General features: G+C 35.9%; 1 protein-coding gene across 1 annotated transcript; it reads left to right on the top strand.

The window, feature by feature from the left end:
* Positions 1–5,302: 5,302 nt before the first annotated feature.
* On the top strand, positions 5,303–9,925 carry LOC104242499 (translocon-associated protein subunit alpha-like). Its single transcript, XM_009797564.2, has 8 exons — positions 5,303–5,480; positions 6,514–6,678; positions 6,783–6,833; positions 6,962–7,050; positions 8,512–8,589; positions 8,722–8,925; positions 9,469–9,546; positions 9,671–9,925. The coding sequence occupies exons 1-8, from the start codon at positions 5,420–5,422 to the stop codon at positions 9,719–9,721; spliced, it is 777 nt and encodes a 258-aa protein (XP_009795866.1). The 5' UTR covers positions 5,303–5,419; the 3' UTR covers positions 9,722–9,925.
* The last annotated feature ends 6,998 nt before the right edge of the window (positions 9,926–16,923 follow it).

Genomic DNA, 16,923 nt, shown 5'->3' on the forward strand with positions numbered 1-16,923 from the left:
GGACGAACTGTCTATGTATGCCAGTTAAAAAGACTAATGGTGTAGTAGCTCTGTTCAGTTAGTTCGTTATTGTTTGATGATTATCATGTCTCAAAAAGCATGTTACCTGATTTAGACTATTCTTAAACATTCAACAGTTAGCTCATTAAACAAATAGCCCATTTCGGAACTTGTAGGAATATTGTTTAGCTAGATACTATTGGTTAATTTCAGCATGTAAATGGTTTAGGACTAAAATTAGATTGCCAAGTTCTTTAATTTGGCAAACTGTGAGCATGTGTAGTATAATGTAACTAGGTAGTAACATGTGAATGAGATGGCCCAGGTCCAGTTTTGTACCATACACGTTGGGCCTGGGCCCGTGTTGGCAACGGACTGCCATGATTGCATCATTTTCAGATTCTACGAATCATATTCGGAACCCAACTATAATTAACTCGTAAGCATGCAAATAAAGTAGGACCTTTTCTTCTTTCATTTTTAGAGACGGACGAAAAACGGAAAAATAGAAAAACATAGTCGCTTTAGGATATCCTTTTAAAACAAAAATGAGGCGTGCCTCGCCAAGTAAATCACAAGCTGTGGGGCCCTCTATACGTGTTTGTAAAGTTGCTTAGACTCCGGGACGGGCCGTTTAGCAAAATTTCACGGCCATGCCCAAAATAACACTACGCTAGTCGCTTAGGGCGCGTCTTTAATAAAATTACTTCTTTAAGTACGGGTGTGCATTTATTCAACCCAAATCTAAATCTCAACGGAGTCGAAACGTGTCTATGACCACGGGTACATTGATTGTGACGAGGTCCGAGATACGTTTTCACGACGTTGCAATTCTTTGCTAAAAATAACAATAATAATAATAAAAGCGGCAAAAAAAAGTCATAATTCGCACTGAGTACATAATTGTTAAAATCAGATAAATAAGTCGAATATAACAGTTGAGCGACCGTGCTAGAACCACGGAACTTGGGAATGCCTAACACCTTCTCCCGGGTTAACAGAATTCCTTGTCCAGATTTCTGGTACGCATACTGTAATTTAGAGTCATTCTTTTCCTCGATTCGGGATTAAAACTGGTGACTTGGGACACCCTAAATCTCCCAAGTGGCGACTCTGAAATAAATAAACAAATCTTGTTCGATTGTCCTTTAATTGGAAAAAACTCATTCACCCCTTCGCGCGGCGGTAAAAAGGAGGTGTGACAACCCTTATCCTTATACCACCGCATTCGTCTCAATAACACAACATATCACAAATCGCACCTCAAATGCCCAATACCACAATTTGCCAAAGAAGTCAACAATAATAACTTTTCCACAATAAATAGCCTATGGCTCAACCACAATATGTACAAGAGTCTCAACAATAGCAATCTAAAGTGAATAACTCGTCAAGAATGGTATTTTAACAATTTGCAACTTTGCTTCAATGTAATTACGACTTTTATAACTTCAACACCAAAACTCAACAACAAGATATTCCAAAAAATAACAACTTCAAGTAAGGTAACTCAACAATTAAGTATTTAACAAGGAAATGAGAAAACAATAACTTCAACTAAGCATGCAAATAACAAGTAAGAGATAAGACAAGTATTAACAACGTCAAGTGAAGTATGTAGGGATATATTAACGATGATGAATATAACATGTGATGACAATTTAATTAAAGGCATGAAAGAATTCACATAGCTTAAACCGGTCAATTACCATATTTATCCTATGTACCCACTCGTCACCTTGCTTACACGGCTTTCACGTACCACAATTAACACAAAACAACACCAATCCTAAGGGAAAGTTCTCTCACACAAAGTTAGGCAAGATACTTACCTCAAAATACGCTAACTCAATCCACTAGTAAGCCTTTTATGTAAATATCCAACTTCGAACGGCTCGAATCTAGCCAAAATAACTCTATACCATAAATACAAACCATAGGAAACTATTCTGAATAATAAAGTCACAATTTTTTTAAAAAAATCAAAAAGTCAACTCTGGGCTCGCTTCTTGGAACCCGACCAAACTTACAAAATCCGAACACTCATACAATAACGAGTCCAATCATACTAAAATTACTCAATTCCAATCTCAAATTGGCCTTCAAATCCTCAAAATATAATCTATGAAGTTTTTACATTTTCCCCAATTTTTCCAACTCAAAATACTAATTAAATGATAAAACAACGATGTATTCATGTATAATAGCCAAATCCGAGTTAGAATCACTTACCCTGATCAATTCCTTGAAAATACCTCTCAAAATCGTCCCAAACCGAGCTCTCTAAGTCAAAAGATAAAGAATGAAATAAAACCCTCGTTTCTATCCATTTTCTGCCCAGCGATCTTGCTTCTGCGAGTCCTCAGCCGCATCTGCGACTCCGCACCTGTGAAATTTTCATCGCAGGTGTGGCCCTCACTTAAGCCCATGAAACATCGCATTTGCGGAACCCTAAGTGCATATGCGCTTGCGCTTCTACGGAGACCGGTTGCTTCTATAGAGGAATGACCGCACGTGCGGTCCCAGATTACCAGTCCAACTTTCACTTCTGCGGCTCACATGCCACTTCTACGGTGCCACAATTGCGTCCCAAAGTCTGCAGGTGCGATTGTACCAGAACCTCAACAACTTCAGCAACCCTCTAAGTCCAAAAATGATCTGATTTCAATATGATTTACACCCGAGGTCCCCAGAACCCATCCGAATATATCAACAAGTTCCAAAACACATAATGAAACTACTCGAGGCCAAAAATCACATCAAACAACATCGATTCTACAAATCATAACCCAATTCAAACTATAAAATCATGAACATAAAACTTCTAAAACTAACGCTGATTCATACCAAACCAATTCCGATTGACCTCAAATTTTGCACACAAATTATAAATGACACAACAGTCTTATTCCAACTTCCGAAATCAGAATCCAACCCTAATATCAATAAAGTCAACCCTCGGTCAAACTTCTCAACCTTCCAAACCTTCAACTTTCTAACTTTCGCCAAATCAAGCCAATTGCGAATTGGTCTACACAAAAGTCAACTTCGATCGACTCTTCCAACTTTGGGACTGAGTATCCCATTTCACTCCGAAACTCACCCGAAATCAAAACCAACCACCTCCGCAAGTCACATAACCACAATATAATATAGATGAGGTAATAAATAGGGAAATGAGGCTAAAATACTCAAAACGACTGGCCGGGTCATTACAAAATCTACCATTTATTTTAGTAAGAATACCATAAAGACTGAGAAAGAGGATAACTTTTAAATATCAGGACAAATCCAAGGAAATGGTATATACCTCAGATTACCTGCAGTAATAGGAAGATCTAAGAAATTAATTAATGTTGGATTTTATTAAGGATTGAGTGCGCACTAAGATTAAAGGATGGAAAGGAGTGTTTGTAAGTCCGGCTAGGAAAGAGGTTATGTTAAAAGCATCTTTAATAGCTGTACCTAAATATATTTTATCTTGTTTTTAACTTCCGGATGGGTTATGTAAGGAAATTACCTCTATATTATCAACTTTTTGGTGGAGCTAAGGGGACGGAACCCACAAAATTACTCTGAGAGATGGGATAAATTATATGAACCTAAATACAAAGGGGGCTGGGTTTTAGGGATATTAAGGCTTTTAATCAAGCAATGTTAGCTAAAATGGCATGACGAATTTTAGCTAATCTAGATTTACTTCTTTCGTGCGTCCTAAAAGTAAACACTTTTCGATTAACTCCTTCTTGAATACTATAATTTCTTCATCAGCGTCTTGGATTTGAAGAAGTATTATTTGGGGTAGAGAATTACTAGAGAAGAGAATAAGATGGAGAGTTGCTAATGAAAAAAAATGTTTATGTTTGGAGAGATCCTTGGATTTCCAATGCTACTAATTTTAGGCCTTATAGAAGTATTGTTGATGATAACTTAGACCTAAGAGTGACAGAGCTTATAAATTTAGAATCTCGGACTTGAAAATTGGAAGAATTAAATAGACTTTTTTGTGAAAATGATATAAATGCTATGTTGAAAACTCCTTTATCCACCACTACTTTCAAGGATAAATTAATATGGCACTTTACCAAATTCGGTAACTATGAAGTTAGATCTGGTTATTATACTGCAAAAATATAGGCAAACAAGGTGAGAATAGTAGGAATATTGCTCAATCTAGTTGTCATTCTTTCCCTAAAGCTTTTTGAAATTATTTATGGCTATGGATAATAAAAATAAGCATAAACATTTTCTTAGAAGATGTATGTTTAACACTTTATCTGTGAATAATATTCTTAGAAAGAGAATGAATCAAATTAATGGTGTATGAAAAGGATGTGGCTTAGAGTCCTGTTAATTGGAATGACATTGATGGTATTGCTTATTTCTCTATATAGTGGAATGATAAGATTAACAAGGCAAATAAATTTTCTGATTCTGTTATGGTGCCAAATTTGTCTGTAATCATCATGTGGCTTATTTGAAAAGCTAGAAATCTTTGGTAATTTAGTAATGAAAAAAGTAAACCTCCTAATATTGTTGCAAAAACGTTGTTTGAATATAATGAATTCATTGAAATAAGGCTTGCTAACTCACCAAATGATACTTTACAAGAAAGTTATGAGTCTTCACTAACTATGTCCGAATATGGAATTTGTTTATTTGTAGTGCAAGGCTACATATTGAAAGAAAGAAGGCAAGCATTGGGCTGGTTGCTATGGACAACAAGTGTGCTTTGCCTCATGCCCATAGATCCCCGATTCAGTTTGTTGGGAAGGCTATGATTGCTGAGGCGTTTGCAATTAGGAAAGCTATTGAAATAGCAATTCAAAATGGACGGAGGAAAATACATATTTTCTCTAATGCGAAAGGGATAGTAGATATGTTGAAGAAAAATATGACGGCTTCTTGGATGTTGAAGTGGCTTGTGACGATATTTGGAACATGTCTTCAATCCTTGAGCATGTTTGTTTTGTATATATTCCTAGAATATTTGATTTTGTTGCTTATAACTTAATGTAGTAATCTGTTTCTTTAGTACATGGTTTTCTTGGAAAAGTATATTCCCAAGTTGATAGATGAATATTTTCGATTAAAAAAAAAAGAATGAAAAATGGGATGATAAGCCAACTACAGGAACAATAGACAAAAAAAAACAAAAAACTACAGGAACTAAAAATGTTATTTTCATTTTAAAACAATGGCTACCCTGTGTTATTTCTACGGATTTACATTCCATGTCAATTCGGACTTCCTCATTTTTCACGCGATAAAAATCCTACACGGGTAAAAAGACAACTCTTCGCAGAGTGGTTGGTGGTCCTGCCGGACTGTTTCGTTTCTCTTTCTTTTAATCAGCGCCTCATTACTGTTTCTCCCTCCTCTTGCTCTGGTCCTCCATTTTTCTCTCTCTCTCAGTACAATGACATTTAGGCTCTTCTTTCTCCTCGCCCTCTTCCTATCTTCTTCATCAATTCTTCAAGGTTCGTTCCTCAGATCCAGATCTCTTTGCCCCCACACTCCATTTCCTCTACGTTGTTCTTCTCAGATTCAGATTTCCCCCATTGGGCCAATTGCTCTAACTTTAGATATATTATCATTTTCTGCATGTACTGTATGCATTGTTTTGAAATATAAAATTTTTATACCAGTTCCGAGTCAATTGTGATCACAATGGAATAGTGGGTGCTTGTTAACTTAAAATCTCTGTGTTTATATATTTTCTGCATGCTCATGCAGGATAATGTGAGGAAGTGTATGTTGTTTTAACATTAGTTTATCATCCCTTGGTTTGATTTTGGGTAGTGAGATTCAATTTAGCCAAAATAAAGGTTTAATTATATGAGTGTTCGTCTCGATCACTTAATTTTACATTCTTAGAGTTGTGTTTTCCTTTTGCGATTGCTTTGTATTCGTTTCCAATAAAAGACAAATTATTGAGTATTGGAATGAAATAGGATGAAAAAGGGCAGAATGGATGAAGTTGATTCATCATTGACCATAGGTAATTTGGGATTACGACGTAGTAGTAGTTGTTATTATGGTATGGTCCGGGTGATGTTTGGTTGGATTTGATTTGGCCTTTTTAAGTAAATCTGTTATGTCTCTGTATAAGGTATTTTGTTCCTGTGATGTTAAATAGTAACCGTACAATTGAACTCTTTGATGGTTTTACCCAACTGAAGCTGGAAGTCAGTTCACATTTAATCTTTGGAAATACCCATTGGAATTTGTATTAGCATCATATTCATTTTTCATGGCAAAGTTACTCAAACTGTCTATTAGTTGAAATTTTCCTCTGATGCAATGTGCTGGAAAAAACTGTTGATGCATGCATTAATAGATCCTTTTCCACCATAAAGATTTTTAGTTCACTTGATTTCTGGTGTGAGTCAGACACATTTCAATACCTTATGATCCTTTAGGCTGTTGATTGTGAAGGGGATCTTGTTGGATTTGAGGCTATTATTTGATAATTCATTTTTGGTTTTTTACGATGTTTATATTTCTTGATAGTTGCTAGATGTCAATCCGACCCTGATACAGAAGTGGTGGAAGGTACTGAGGAAGGAAGGGATATTGGAATTGTTGGTGAGGATGTCCAAGATTTTAGCAGTGAGAGTTTTAATCCTGCACCTGGAGTTGAAACAGTTTGTGTATTCCCTAAAAACCCTTCTAAGTGTAAGTAAATTCAATGTTCTACTCGGCACCTTGCTTCCTTTTCTGCTTTTGGGATTGCCATTTTAAGATTGCATCTCTGAAATCAAGTTTCTCAATCATTTCAGCGGTGACAGCTGGTGAAGAGAGCGAGCTGTTAGTAGGAATGAAAAATGATGGTAATTTGTGTTCTTCTGTATGTTGTTTTCTCCACCCCCACCAAGTGCTTGGTTTTGATGAAATTTTCATGATTGCATGTTTTCTTGCATCTGTTCTAACGCTTCACTCCCCAACTTCGGGTAAACAGGGGAATCAAGACTGAATATCATTGCAATCCAGGCTAGCGTTCACCTTCCTGTTGATCATCGCTATTTGGTTCAAAATCTCTCTGCTCAGGTAATTGTTCGACTTATTCCCGTTTCTAGCAATCAAGCTATGCTCTACTTGTGCCATAAGCTGTGTTACAACATATGTTTGATTGAACCGACAAAAAACGGTTTTACTCCATCAAATATGTTCGGTAGTTTTTACTTTCTTTATTATGGAGCTTAGATGTTTTCGTAGTTACCCAAATTTAAATTGTTGTTACTGTATAATATCTTAATATTACCAGAAAGTTTCCATGTTAGTGTTTTTGGTTACAACTTTCTTCGGTTCAGTTAAAAAGGTTTCATTGCACTTCCTCGCAACAAGCTAAGTTAGATGATAAAATTGAACATTGAGAAAGTGTAGAAGTGGACTAGACTACCTTCCATTTCTATGTTGGATGACATTTTATTTAGAGGAAAATGTTTTTCATCGGAAAGGTTTCCATGGAAAATGTTTTACTTTGCGACCATTTCTTAAATTTTTGGTTAGGTTTAAAAAATGGGTGATATGAAAAAATCACCAGGTCTTTTCCTGATGAAAGTATGTGATATTTGGTATTGTGCAAGCCGTATGATAGGGTACAAGGATAGTACCATGGTGACATTTGAGTATTAAAGGTTGATAGCAATACTTAAGTGTTGATAGAAACAACTTATATGGAGTACGAGTTGAGATATTTGTCAAGGAAAATGACTTTCACCTACAGGTGACGTTAATCATTTTCCCCCTTTAAGTGGTAAATTTTCTCTTCCACTATAAAGGATAACCAAACACCGAAAATGATTTCATCAAGTGGAAAGCATTTTTGATCATACCAAATACGCTCATGTTTTCGTCTTGGACCACCAGTTCTACTTGGATGCACTACAGATGCGATTGCGGGAATGTGTTTCGGATAATTAATCTGTTGTACACTTGTTCTACAAGGTAGAATTTCCTTTATTTATCAAAATATGCACGTTGTTATTTCTGAGACTTGGTAATCACATGTAGTAATTGCATAAGAAACCTTACCATAGCATATGAACTATAACGGATGTCCAAAAAGAGATGATAGGGATTGGTTTACGTTGGTTATACTTACTAAGTTTGGAGGTGATCTCAGACACTAATCCATTCGTTTTCTCATAATACCATAAACCACAGATTTCATAGATTAAGAAAATGCTAATGTTCAAGAAAGTTGTGGTCGTAGAAGTTGTTTGACTTTGATAATGAGATTTTGTTACAGAAATGATAAATGTGATTGGATGGAGTTGTTTCACTCCGTTTTCTCCAATCTCTTTATAATGGCTGCTCTGGAACATTGTTAAATTCACTTTTAGGCTTATTTCAAAGGTAGAGAGCTTCTAAGATAGCTAGAAGCATTACATTTGTTGTACTTTGGTGTTATATCTCTTTGATCGGATAAATCTTCTAGTTACCATGCTTCTTTTCTATATATTAATTTGGACGGTTTGCTATCTGTGTATTTTTTTCATTTCCCAGGCTTTTAACAATGCAACAGTTCATCCTTCAGCTCAGGCTACTTTTCCATATATATTTGCAGTCAGCAAATTCTTGCAGGTAGGTTTCTCTGTCAACGTTGCCGCAATTTTCTTTCTCTTCAACTATCTGCTTATTTTCATGTTTATTTGCTTACACTTGAGTGCCACTGTATCTTTTCTGGGCTGAGTAAACTTTTTCTTTATGTTGCAGCCAGGAAATTATGATCTTGTTGGCACAATTATTTACGAGATAGACCAGAACCCTTACCAAAGTACATTCCATAATGGCACTATTGAAGTTAGTGAGCCTGGTGGCCTTCTCAGTGTTGAGACTGTTTTCTTGGTCTCCCTTGGAATTGCCCTCATTGGCCTTTCTGTATTCTGGATACGTGGTCAGATACAAAACCTCTCAAAGGTGATTGCGCATACTCATCATATGGTCCTTGTAAGGCCGAAATATGTTGCTAGTGCATCAGAGATAGTGGTTTGGACCATAAAATACTTATAGTGAAACCGGTTGTAGGGCTACAGTGTGTTCGTATTTGTTGGTTTACATTTTTAGCTCTTACACAGCCATACTCTTCGGAGCTAGTATATATTTTGGTTTCTACAATCTTTAAATCTGCTCCTCTAAGTAACTGAAACTTGATGTGGTTGTGCTAGTGAGATATTTAGGTATACAAAGAAATGACAGTAAGCACAAAGTGATCTATCGAGCAGCTGGAGCTAATAAAATTATTTGTATTCTGATACATGAGGGTGTTTATTATGTGGAGTCAAGACAGTCAAAGGATTTTTTTGTCTACCTTAACTCTCTAAATAGGTCTTGAGCGAGGTTAAACGTGCGACGGTATAATGAGGATATATGTGATGCATTCCCACCTATTTGGTGAGGTAAAGTGCCCTATACTTGCTCTGTTTTCCTCAAATTTTCTCCTCCTGTTTTTCAAATGTACAGAAAACTAAGAGAGTACCAAAGGCAAAGGTTGAAGTTGGAACTGCTACAACTGATGCATCCATGGATGAATGGCTGCAGGTTAGTCTTTTATCGTTAGGAGCTTTTTTCTGGAAAGGTTTTGTGTTTCAAATCATGGAATATTATCTCTACGCCTGGAGTTGGTATTGAAGAATTTATAACTTCCTTTTATCTTTTTATGCAGGGCACTGCATATACTCAGTCGCTCTCCAACAAGTCAAAGAAGAAGAAATGAATGATTTGAATTCTTTTTAGCTGTATGATGAGGCAGATTCAGGATTTAGACGGGATATATCAACAGTTCTAAACATGAAATAGGTTTTAAACGTTAGAATTGGTAGATTGTTTCGCTGTTGTAGCATGAGGAAAATTTGTAAGTGTTATTGTTGTTATTAATCTGTATTGTTGTAAATAAATAAAACAATAATCTTTCTGAAAACAGAAGTAGAAAGTTCGTAGAAATAAATTCTGAAAACAGTATTTGAACTTCAAAATAAATTTTGAAAACAATATAGGAACAAATCGAGCCCATTGAATACACAGTGTGTCCTTAAGGAAATTATTCCTCTCAAGTACTCGAGGTTTTTGTGCAGAAGAAGAAAATTATCAGAAAATTTCGTAAGTAAATATTCTGGGATTAGAAGGTACATTTATAGCCAATTTGGTATTGTTTTTGAAAAGGTTTGCAACCTTTCAGAACAGACATAGCTGTTGGAACAGGTTTGACACTGTTTCAGAACAACCATAGCTGTTGGAAAATTTTGCGGGAAAATTAAAACGGATTTCAAATAATTCGGGAAAGAAAACGGGCCAAACCGGACCGGGTCACGGGTCATAGGTTATTCCGGATTGAATTTTCGTTAATTAATTTATTAATTAAATATTTGAAAAGAATTTTGTCCAAAAAGATTAATCAATCAATCTTTGACCAAATCCAAATCTGAAGCCGAAGCCGAGCCGAGCGACGACAACGGTGTGAGGCTTGCCTTCTTCTTTAGCTCTTTAAGAGTTAAAAGATGAGCTTCTCTATATATACACAAAGATTTTCTTTCCTTCTACCAATGAGGAACAAAGTGCATTAGTAAAGTGAACTCATTCAAAATTTCACTTCCCTCCATTTCTTTTCCCACCATTTTTCATTCACACTTCTTTTGTTATTAGTAACAAAATCCAACAATCCCCCACATGAATGTGAAATGACTATAAACTTAAAGGAATGCACGGACGTGTGTGTGTTTCACATGCAAGAATTAATTGCATCTGGATAAGTATGTTTCCCTTTGAACTTTCCGTAGTGAACTTATATCGGATATACTCGGTCAATCGGTAGATTTGATATCTTTGAACCGTCGAGCTTGGTTGTATACCTAGACAACATAAGTCACACAATCAATCCTTAACCATTTATGGTTCTCACGGTTGTGTTCGTTTCAACCATGAACATCGTCTAGTTTCATGAGTGTTTAGAGAATGGGCCTTTACTTTCATTCCTCTTGAAGCGGCTTACACTTCACACTCACATAGGTGATTCCTAAACGTGTAGTCCTAAAGACATACTATCTGGTCATATCCTGCCAGACTTAGCAAATCATTAAAAAGCTTTAAACTTTATTGACTTATCAAGAAGTCTTAATGCTTTACCTCTTTTTTGAACATTGTCTTCATCACGAGAATGGGTTGAGTTATTTGACAATGTTGAACCGTCATTCATAACTTTGTTTGATCTCTTTAAACCTAGCTCTTGGGATCTCCAGTCTGCTAAATAGAGTTATCGCCATGATGACTTGTCCTAGGCCTTTAACCCCATTCCGTTTGATGATCTTTCAATTGCCTCTCTAGATAGGCCTTTTGTAAGTAGATCCGACACGTTATCTCTTGACTTTACGTAGTCAATTGTGATAACACCACTAGAGAGTAATTGTCTAATGGTATTGTGTCTCCGTCGAATATGACGAGATTTTCCGTTATACATAACGCTCCCTGCCCTACCTATTGCCGCTTGACTATCACAATATATACAAATAGGTGCAAAGGTTTGGGCCAAAATGGAATATCTTCCAAGAAATTTCGGAGCCATTCAGCTTCTTCACCGGCCTTATCTAAAGCTATGTATTCAGATTCCATTATAGAACAAGCGATGCACGTTTGTTTGGATGATATCCAAGATACTGCTCCAGCCCCAATTGTGAAAACATATCCACTCGTGGATTTAACTTCAGATGATCTGGTGATCCAATTTGCATCACTATATCCCTCGATCACGGAAGGATATTTGTTATAATGCAAAGCATAATTTTGGGTATGTTTCAGATATCCCAAAACTCGTTTCATTGCCGTCCAATATATTGGGATTACTTGTAAACTGACTCAGTTTGCTAATAGCACATGTTATATCTGGTCGCGTACAATTCATGATATACATCAAACTTCCCAATACTCTTGCATGGTCCAGTTGTGAGTCACTTTCACCTTCATTATTCTGAAGTGCATAACTCACGTCAATTGGAGTCTTGGCAATTTTGAAATCCAAATACTTGAACTTGTCAAGTACCTTTTCAATGTAGTGAGACTGTGATAATGCTAGACCTTGTGGAGTCTTGTGAATTCTGATTCCTAAGGTCACATCAGCAACTCCTAAGTCTTTCATGTCGAATTTGCTAGTCAACATGCGTTTTGTAGCATTTATATCTGTCATACTTTTGCTCATTATCAACACGTCATCAACATATAAACAAACAATGACTTCATGACCTTGAGTATTTTTAATGTAAACACATTTGTCACACTCGTTGATTTTAAATCCATTTGCCAACATTGTTTGGTCAAATTTTGCATACCATTGTTTGGGTGCTTGTTTAAGTCCATAAAGCGACTTAACAAGTTTGCACACTTTCTTTTCTTTACTAGGAACAACAAAACCCTCAGGTTGTTCCATGTAAATCTCTTCCTCCAATTCTCCATTTAAGAAAGTTGTTTTAACATCCATTTGATGGATTTCAAGACCATACGCGGCCGCTAGTGCCACTAACACCTTAATAGATGTTATCCTTGTTACTGGCGAGTAAGTGTCAAAGTAATCAAGGCCTTCCTTTTGTCTATAACCTTTGACAACAAGTCTTGCCTTATATTTATCAATAGTGTCATCAGCTTTAATTTTTCGTTTAAAGATCCATTCCGAACCTAAAGGCTTATTTCATGGAGGAAGATCAACCAATTCTCATGTATGGTTATCCAAAATTGATTGAATCTCACTATTGAATGCCTCTTTCCAAAATGTTGAATCAGAAGATGACATAGCTGCTTTAAATTTAAGGCTCATTTTCAAGCAAGAATGTCACAAAATCTGGTCCAAAGGAAGTAGATGTTCTTTGACGTTTGCTATGCCTTGGATCTTCTATACTTGGAGTATTTTCCTTTGGTTCTTCCTGAGGTCGTTTAGGTCTTTCACTTAAAGACTCGCATTCAGTTTTATACGGATCGATGCTTTCAAAGAATTCAGCATTATCTGATTCCATTACCGTATGAACATGAATCTCGGGATTATCGGATTTATGAACCAAAAACTGACATGCTTTACTGTTTGTAGCATATCCAATAAAAATGTAATCTACTGTTTTTGGTCCAATTTTAACCCTTTTAGGTAAATAAACCTGTACTTTTGCTAGACACCCCACACTTTGAAATATTTCAAGTTGGATTTTTTTCATTTCCATTTTTCATATGGAATAGATTGCGTTTTGTTGTGGGGTACTCTGTTGAGTATCCGGTTAGCTGTAAGGATAACTTCCCCCCACAAACTTTGCGGTAATCCGGAACTTATTAATAAAGAATTCATCATTTCTTTTAATGTCCGATTTTTCCTTTCCGCAATTCCATTGGATTGAGGTGTATAAGGTGCAGTAGTTTAATGGATAATTCCATATTCCGAACATATTTCTGCAAATGGAGATTCATATTCTCCATCTCTATCACTTCTAATCATTTTGATATTTTTATTCAATTGATTTTCTACCTCATTCTTGTATTGCTTAAATGCTTCAATTGCTTCATCCTTACTATTAAGCAAATAAAGATAACAATATCTAGTGCAATCGTCAATAAAAGTAATAAAATACTTTTTTCCGCCTCGAGATGGTGTCGACTTCATATCGCAAATGTCAGTATGAATTAAGTGTAAAAGATTTGAATCCCTTTTAATAGACTTATAAGGATGTTTTACAAACTTAGATTCAATACATATTTGACGTTTCAATTTATTACACTCGAGTTTAGGCAATACTTCTAAATTAATTAACTTCCGCAAGGTTTTATAATTGACATGTCCTAAACGAATATGCCTTAAATCATTTGACTCCAATAAATAAGAAGAAGCTAAAATTTTATTCATACTGTCAACAACCATTACATTGAGTTTGAAAAGGCCCTCTGTGAGGTAGCTTTTTCCAACATACATTTCGTTCTTGCTTACAACAACTTTATCAGAAACAAATACACATTTGAATCCATTCTTTACAAGTAAAGAAGTAGAAACTAAATTCTTCCTAATAGTAGGAACATGAAGAACGTTGTTGAGCGTTAACACCTTACCGGAAGTCATCTTCAGGAATATCTTCCCATAACCTTCAATCTTGGTTGTTGCATTATTTCCCATGGAAATTTTTTCTTCGGGACCAACAGTAGAGTAAGTCGCAAATGCTTCTTTGACAGCACAAACATGTCGAGTGGCTCTAGAGTCAATCCACCACTCATTCGGATTTCCAACTAGGTTGCATTCCAAAAGCATTACACAAAGATCATCAATGTCATCGTTCTTCTCCACTATGTTGGCTTGTCCCTTCTTATTATCCTTTTTCAGGAGACGACAATCAGGGCTTTTGTGACCAACTTTTTCACAATTGTAGCAGCTGCCCTTGAATTTCTTTTTCTTCTACTCCTTAGTTTGTCCAGAAGACCTCTTCCTCTTCTTACTTTTTTGAGCAGTCTCCTCAACGATATTAGCTCCCATGATCGTTGAATTTCCACGAGACTTCTTTTCGGCTGTTTCGTTGTCTTCCTCGATCTTTAGACATATCACAAGATCTTCCAACTTCATTTCTTTGCGCTTGTGCTTAAGATAGTTCTTGAAATCTCTCCACGAAGGAGGCAATTTTTCAATCATAGCAGCCACTTGAAATGCTTCATTCACGACCATACCTTCAGCAATAAGGTCGTGAAAAATAAGTTGAAGCTCTTGAACTTGGGTTCCCACAGTTTTGTTGTCTATCATTTTATAGTCTAGAAACTTGGCAACCACGAACTTCTACAAGCATGCATATTCTGTCTTGTATTTCTTCTCAAGCGCGTCCAATAATTCTTTCAAAGTATTCATTGCACTGTACACATTACACAAGTCATCCTCTAAAGCACATAGGATATAGCCTTTGCAAAGAAAATCTGTCTGCTTCCACGCCTCAACAACCATGAACTTTTCATTGTCCGGCATGTCCGCAACAGGCACTGGAGGCTCTTCACTAGTGAATTTCTGCATACCAAGTGTGGTAAGCCAGAAGAACACCCTTTGCTGCCATCCTTTGAAGTTGGTTCTAGAAAATCTCCCCGATTTCTCGGCCGGAGGAACAACAGTGCGGCTTGATGAGGCTATCATCGTTGCACCAACAATCGCAGAAGGATTTCCGTTATCAATTGCCATTTCTCACTGTCAACAACATAAGAGATCAATTAATGGCAAAACCAGAACAGTAAATAATATTGTAATCAATAAACAGTACGTAATAAAAACAACTAAAGTTTTTATATACTGTTTTACAGAAAACGATGAAGTTTTTTATGTTCTTCAAATCATTTTATGAATTTCAATACTCCGATGAAGTGTTTATATCTTCAAATCAGAATAGTAAAATTCAGACATAATACAGAAAATAATAAATATAATTTCCTTAAGATTATTATTAATCTGTATTGCTGTAAATAAATAAAACAATAATCTTTTTGAAAACAGAAGCAGAAAATTAGTAAGAATAAATTCTGAAAACATTATTTGAACTTCAAAATAAATTTTGAAAACGATATAGGAACAAATCGAGCCCACTGAATACACAGTGTGTCCTTAAGGAAATTATTCTTCTCAAGTACCCGAGGTTCTGGAATATATCCTCCCAGAAAATTTTGCAAGTAAGTATTCTGGGATTAGAAGGTATATTTATAGCCAATTTGGTACTGTATTTAAAATAATCCGGGAAAGAAAACGGGCCAAACCGGACCGGATCGCGGGTCATAGGTTATTCCGGATTGAATTTTTGTTAATTAATTTAATTAGTTAATTAATTATTTGAAAAGAATTTTGTCCAAAAAGATTAATCAATCAATCTTTGACCAAAACCGAAGCCGAAGCCGAAGCCGAGCCGAGCCGAGCGACGACGACGCGAGACTTGCCTTCTTCTTAGCTCTTTAAGAGCTAAAAGATGAGCTTCTCTATATATACACAAAGATTTTCTTTCCTTCTACCAATGAGGGACAAAGTGCATTAGTAAAGTGAACTCATTCAAAATTTCACTTCCCTCAATTTCTTTTCCCACCATTTTTCATTCACACTTCTTTTGTTATTAATAACAAAATCCAACAATTGTTTTATAGCCTATTTGGCCAAGCTTCTTTTTGGCCAAAAGCACTTTTGGCCAAAAATTGAGGTGTTTGGCCAAGCCTTTGGAAGGAAAAAAAGTGTTTTTGAGGAGAAGCAGAAGCAGTTTTGGAAAAGTAGGAAAAAATAGCTTCTCTCCAAAAGCACTTTTTTGAGAAGCACTTTTGAGAAAAATACACTTAGAAGCAATTTTTTAAAGCTAGATCAAACACTAATTGCTGCTCAGAAGTGCTTTTCAAACTAATTAGCCAAACACAAACTACTTCTCACCAAGAGTACTTTTGAAAAAAACATTTTTGGAAAAAAGTACTTCTCAAAATAAGCTGATTTTTACAGCTTGGCCGAACGGGCTATTAGTCCCTGACTGGGGATAGAGGTAGCAAAAGAACAATTTTGTTAAATATGATTCTAAAGTTTACCCTTTAGCAAATTTGTTTCATTTCTTGGTTGACAATAGATGGTTCTTCTCTTCTGGTACATTGACTTGGGAAACTCCTTGATGATCTTTAATGGAGTCTCCATCCATGTTTCTATAACCAATTAGAGGGAACAACGCGAGGATATGATAGAAAATCCCATTTGAGTCTTAATGAATGGAAATGCTTGTTAGGCTATCAGTTATGCATAAAGAAACTTAACGAGGAGATGAGTTTTGGGAATTAATATGAGGTTTCTTCTATTTGTTGTTTAGGCTCATTGTATATTTCCTTTGTGGTTTTAGATGTTAAAAGTTATTGCTTACTTAACTATAGCTACTAGGATTTTAACTCTTCACATTGGAATCAAACTTGGATTTTTTC

The sequence above is a fragment of the Nicotiana sylvestris genome, chromosome 3, assembly GCF_000393655.2.
Source record: "Nicotiana sylvestris chromosome 3, ASM39365v2, whole genome shotgun sequence".
NCBI lineage: Eukaryota > Viridiplantae > Streptophyta > Magnoliopsida > Solanales > Solanaceae > Nicotiana > Nicotiana sylvestris.

What these genes read in the sequence shown, in the direction of transcription:
- LOC104242499 (XM_009797564.2), top strand. Translation starts at nt 5,420, where the DNA reads ATGACATTTAGGCTCTTCTTTCTCCTCGCCCTCTTCCTATCTTCTTCA. An exon ending in TTCAAAATCTCTCTGCTCAG is followed by an intron (nt 7,051 to 8,511) that starts GTAATTGTTCGA and finishes TTCATTTCCCAG; the next exon opens with GCTTTTAACAATGCAACAGT. An exon ending in AGATACAAAACCTCTCAAAG is followed by an intron (nt 8,926 to 9,468) that starts GTGATTGCGCAT and finishes TCAAATGTACAG; the next exon opens with AAAACTAAGAGAGTACCAAA.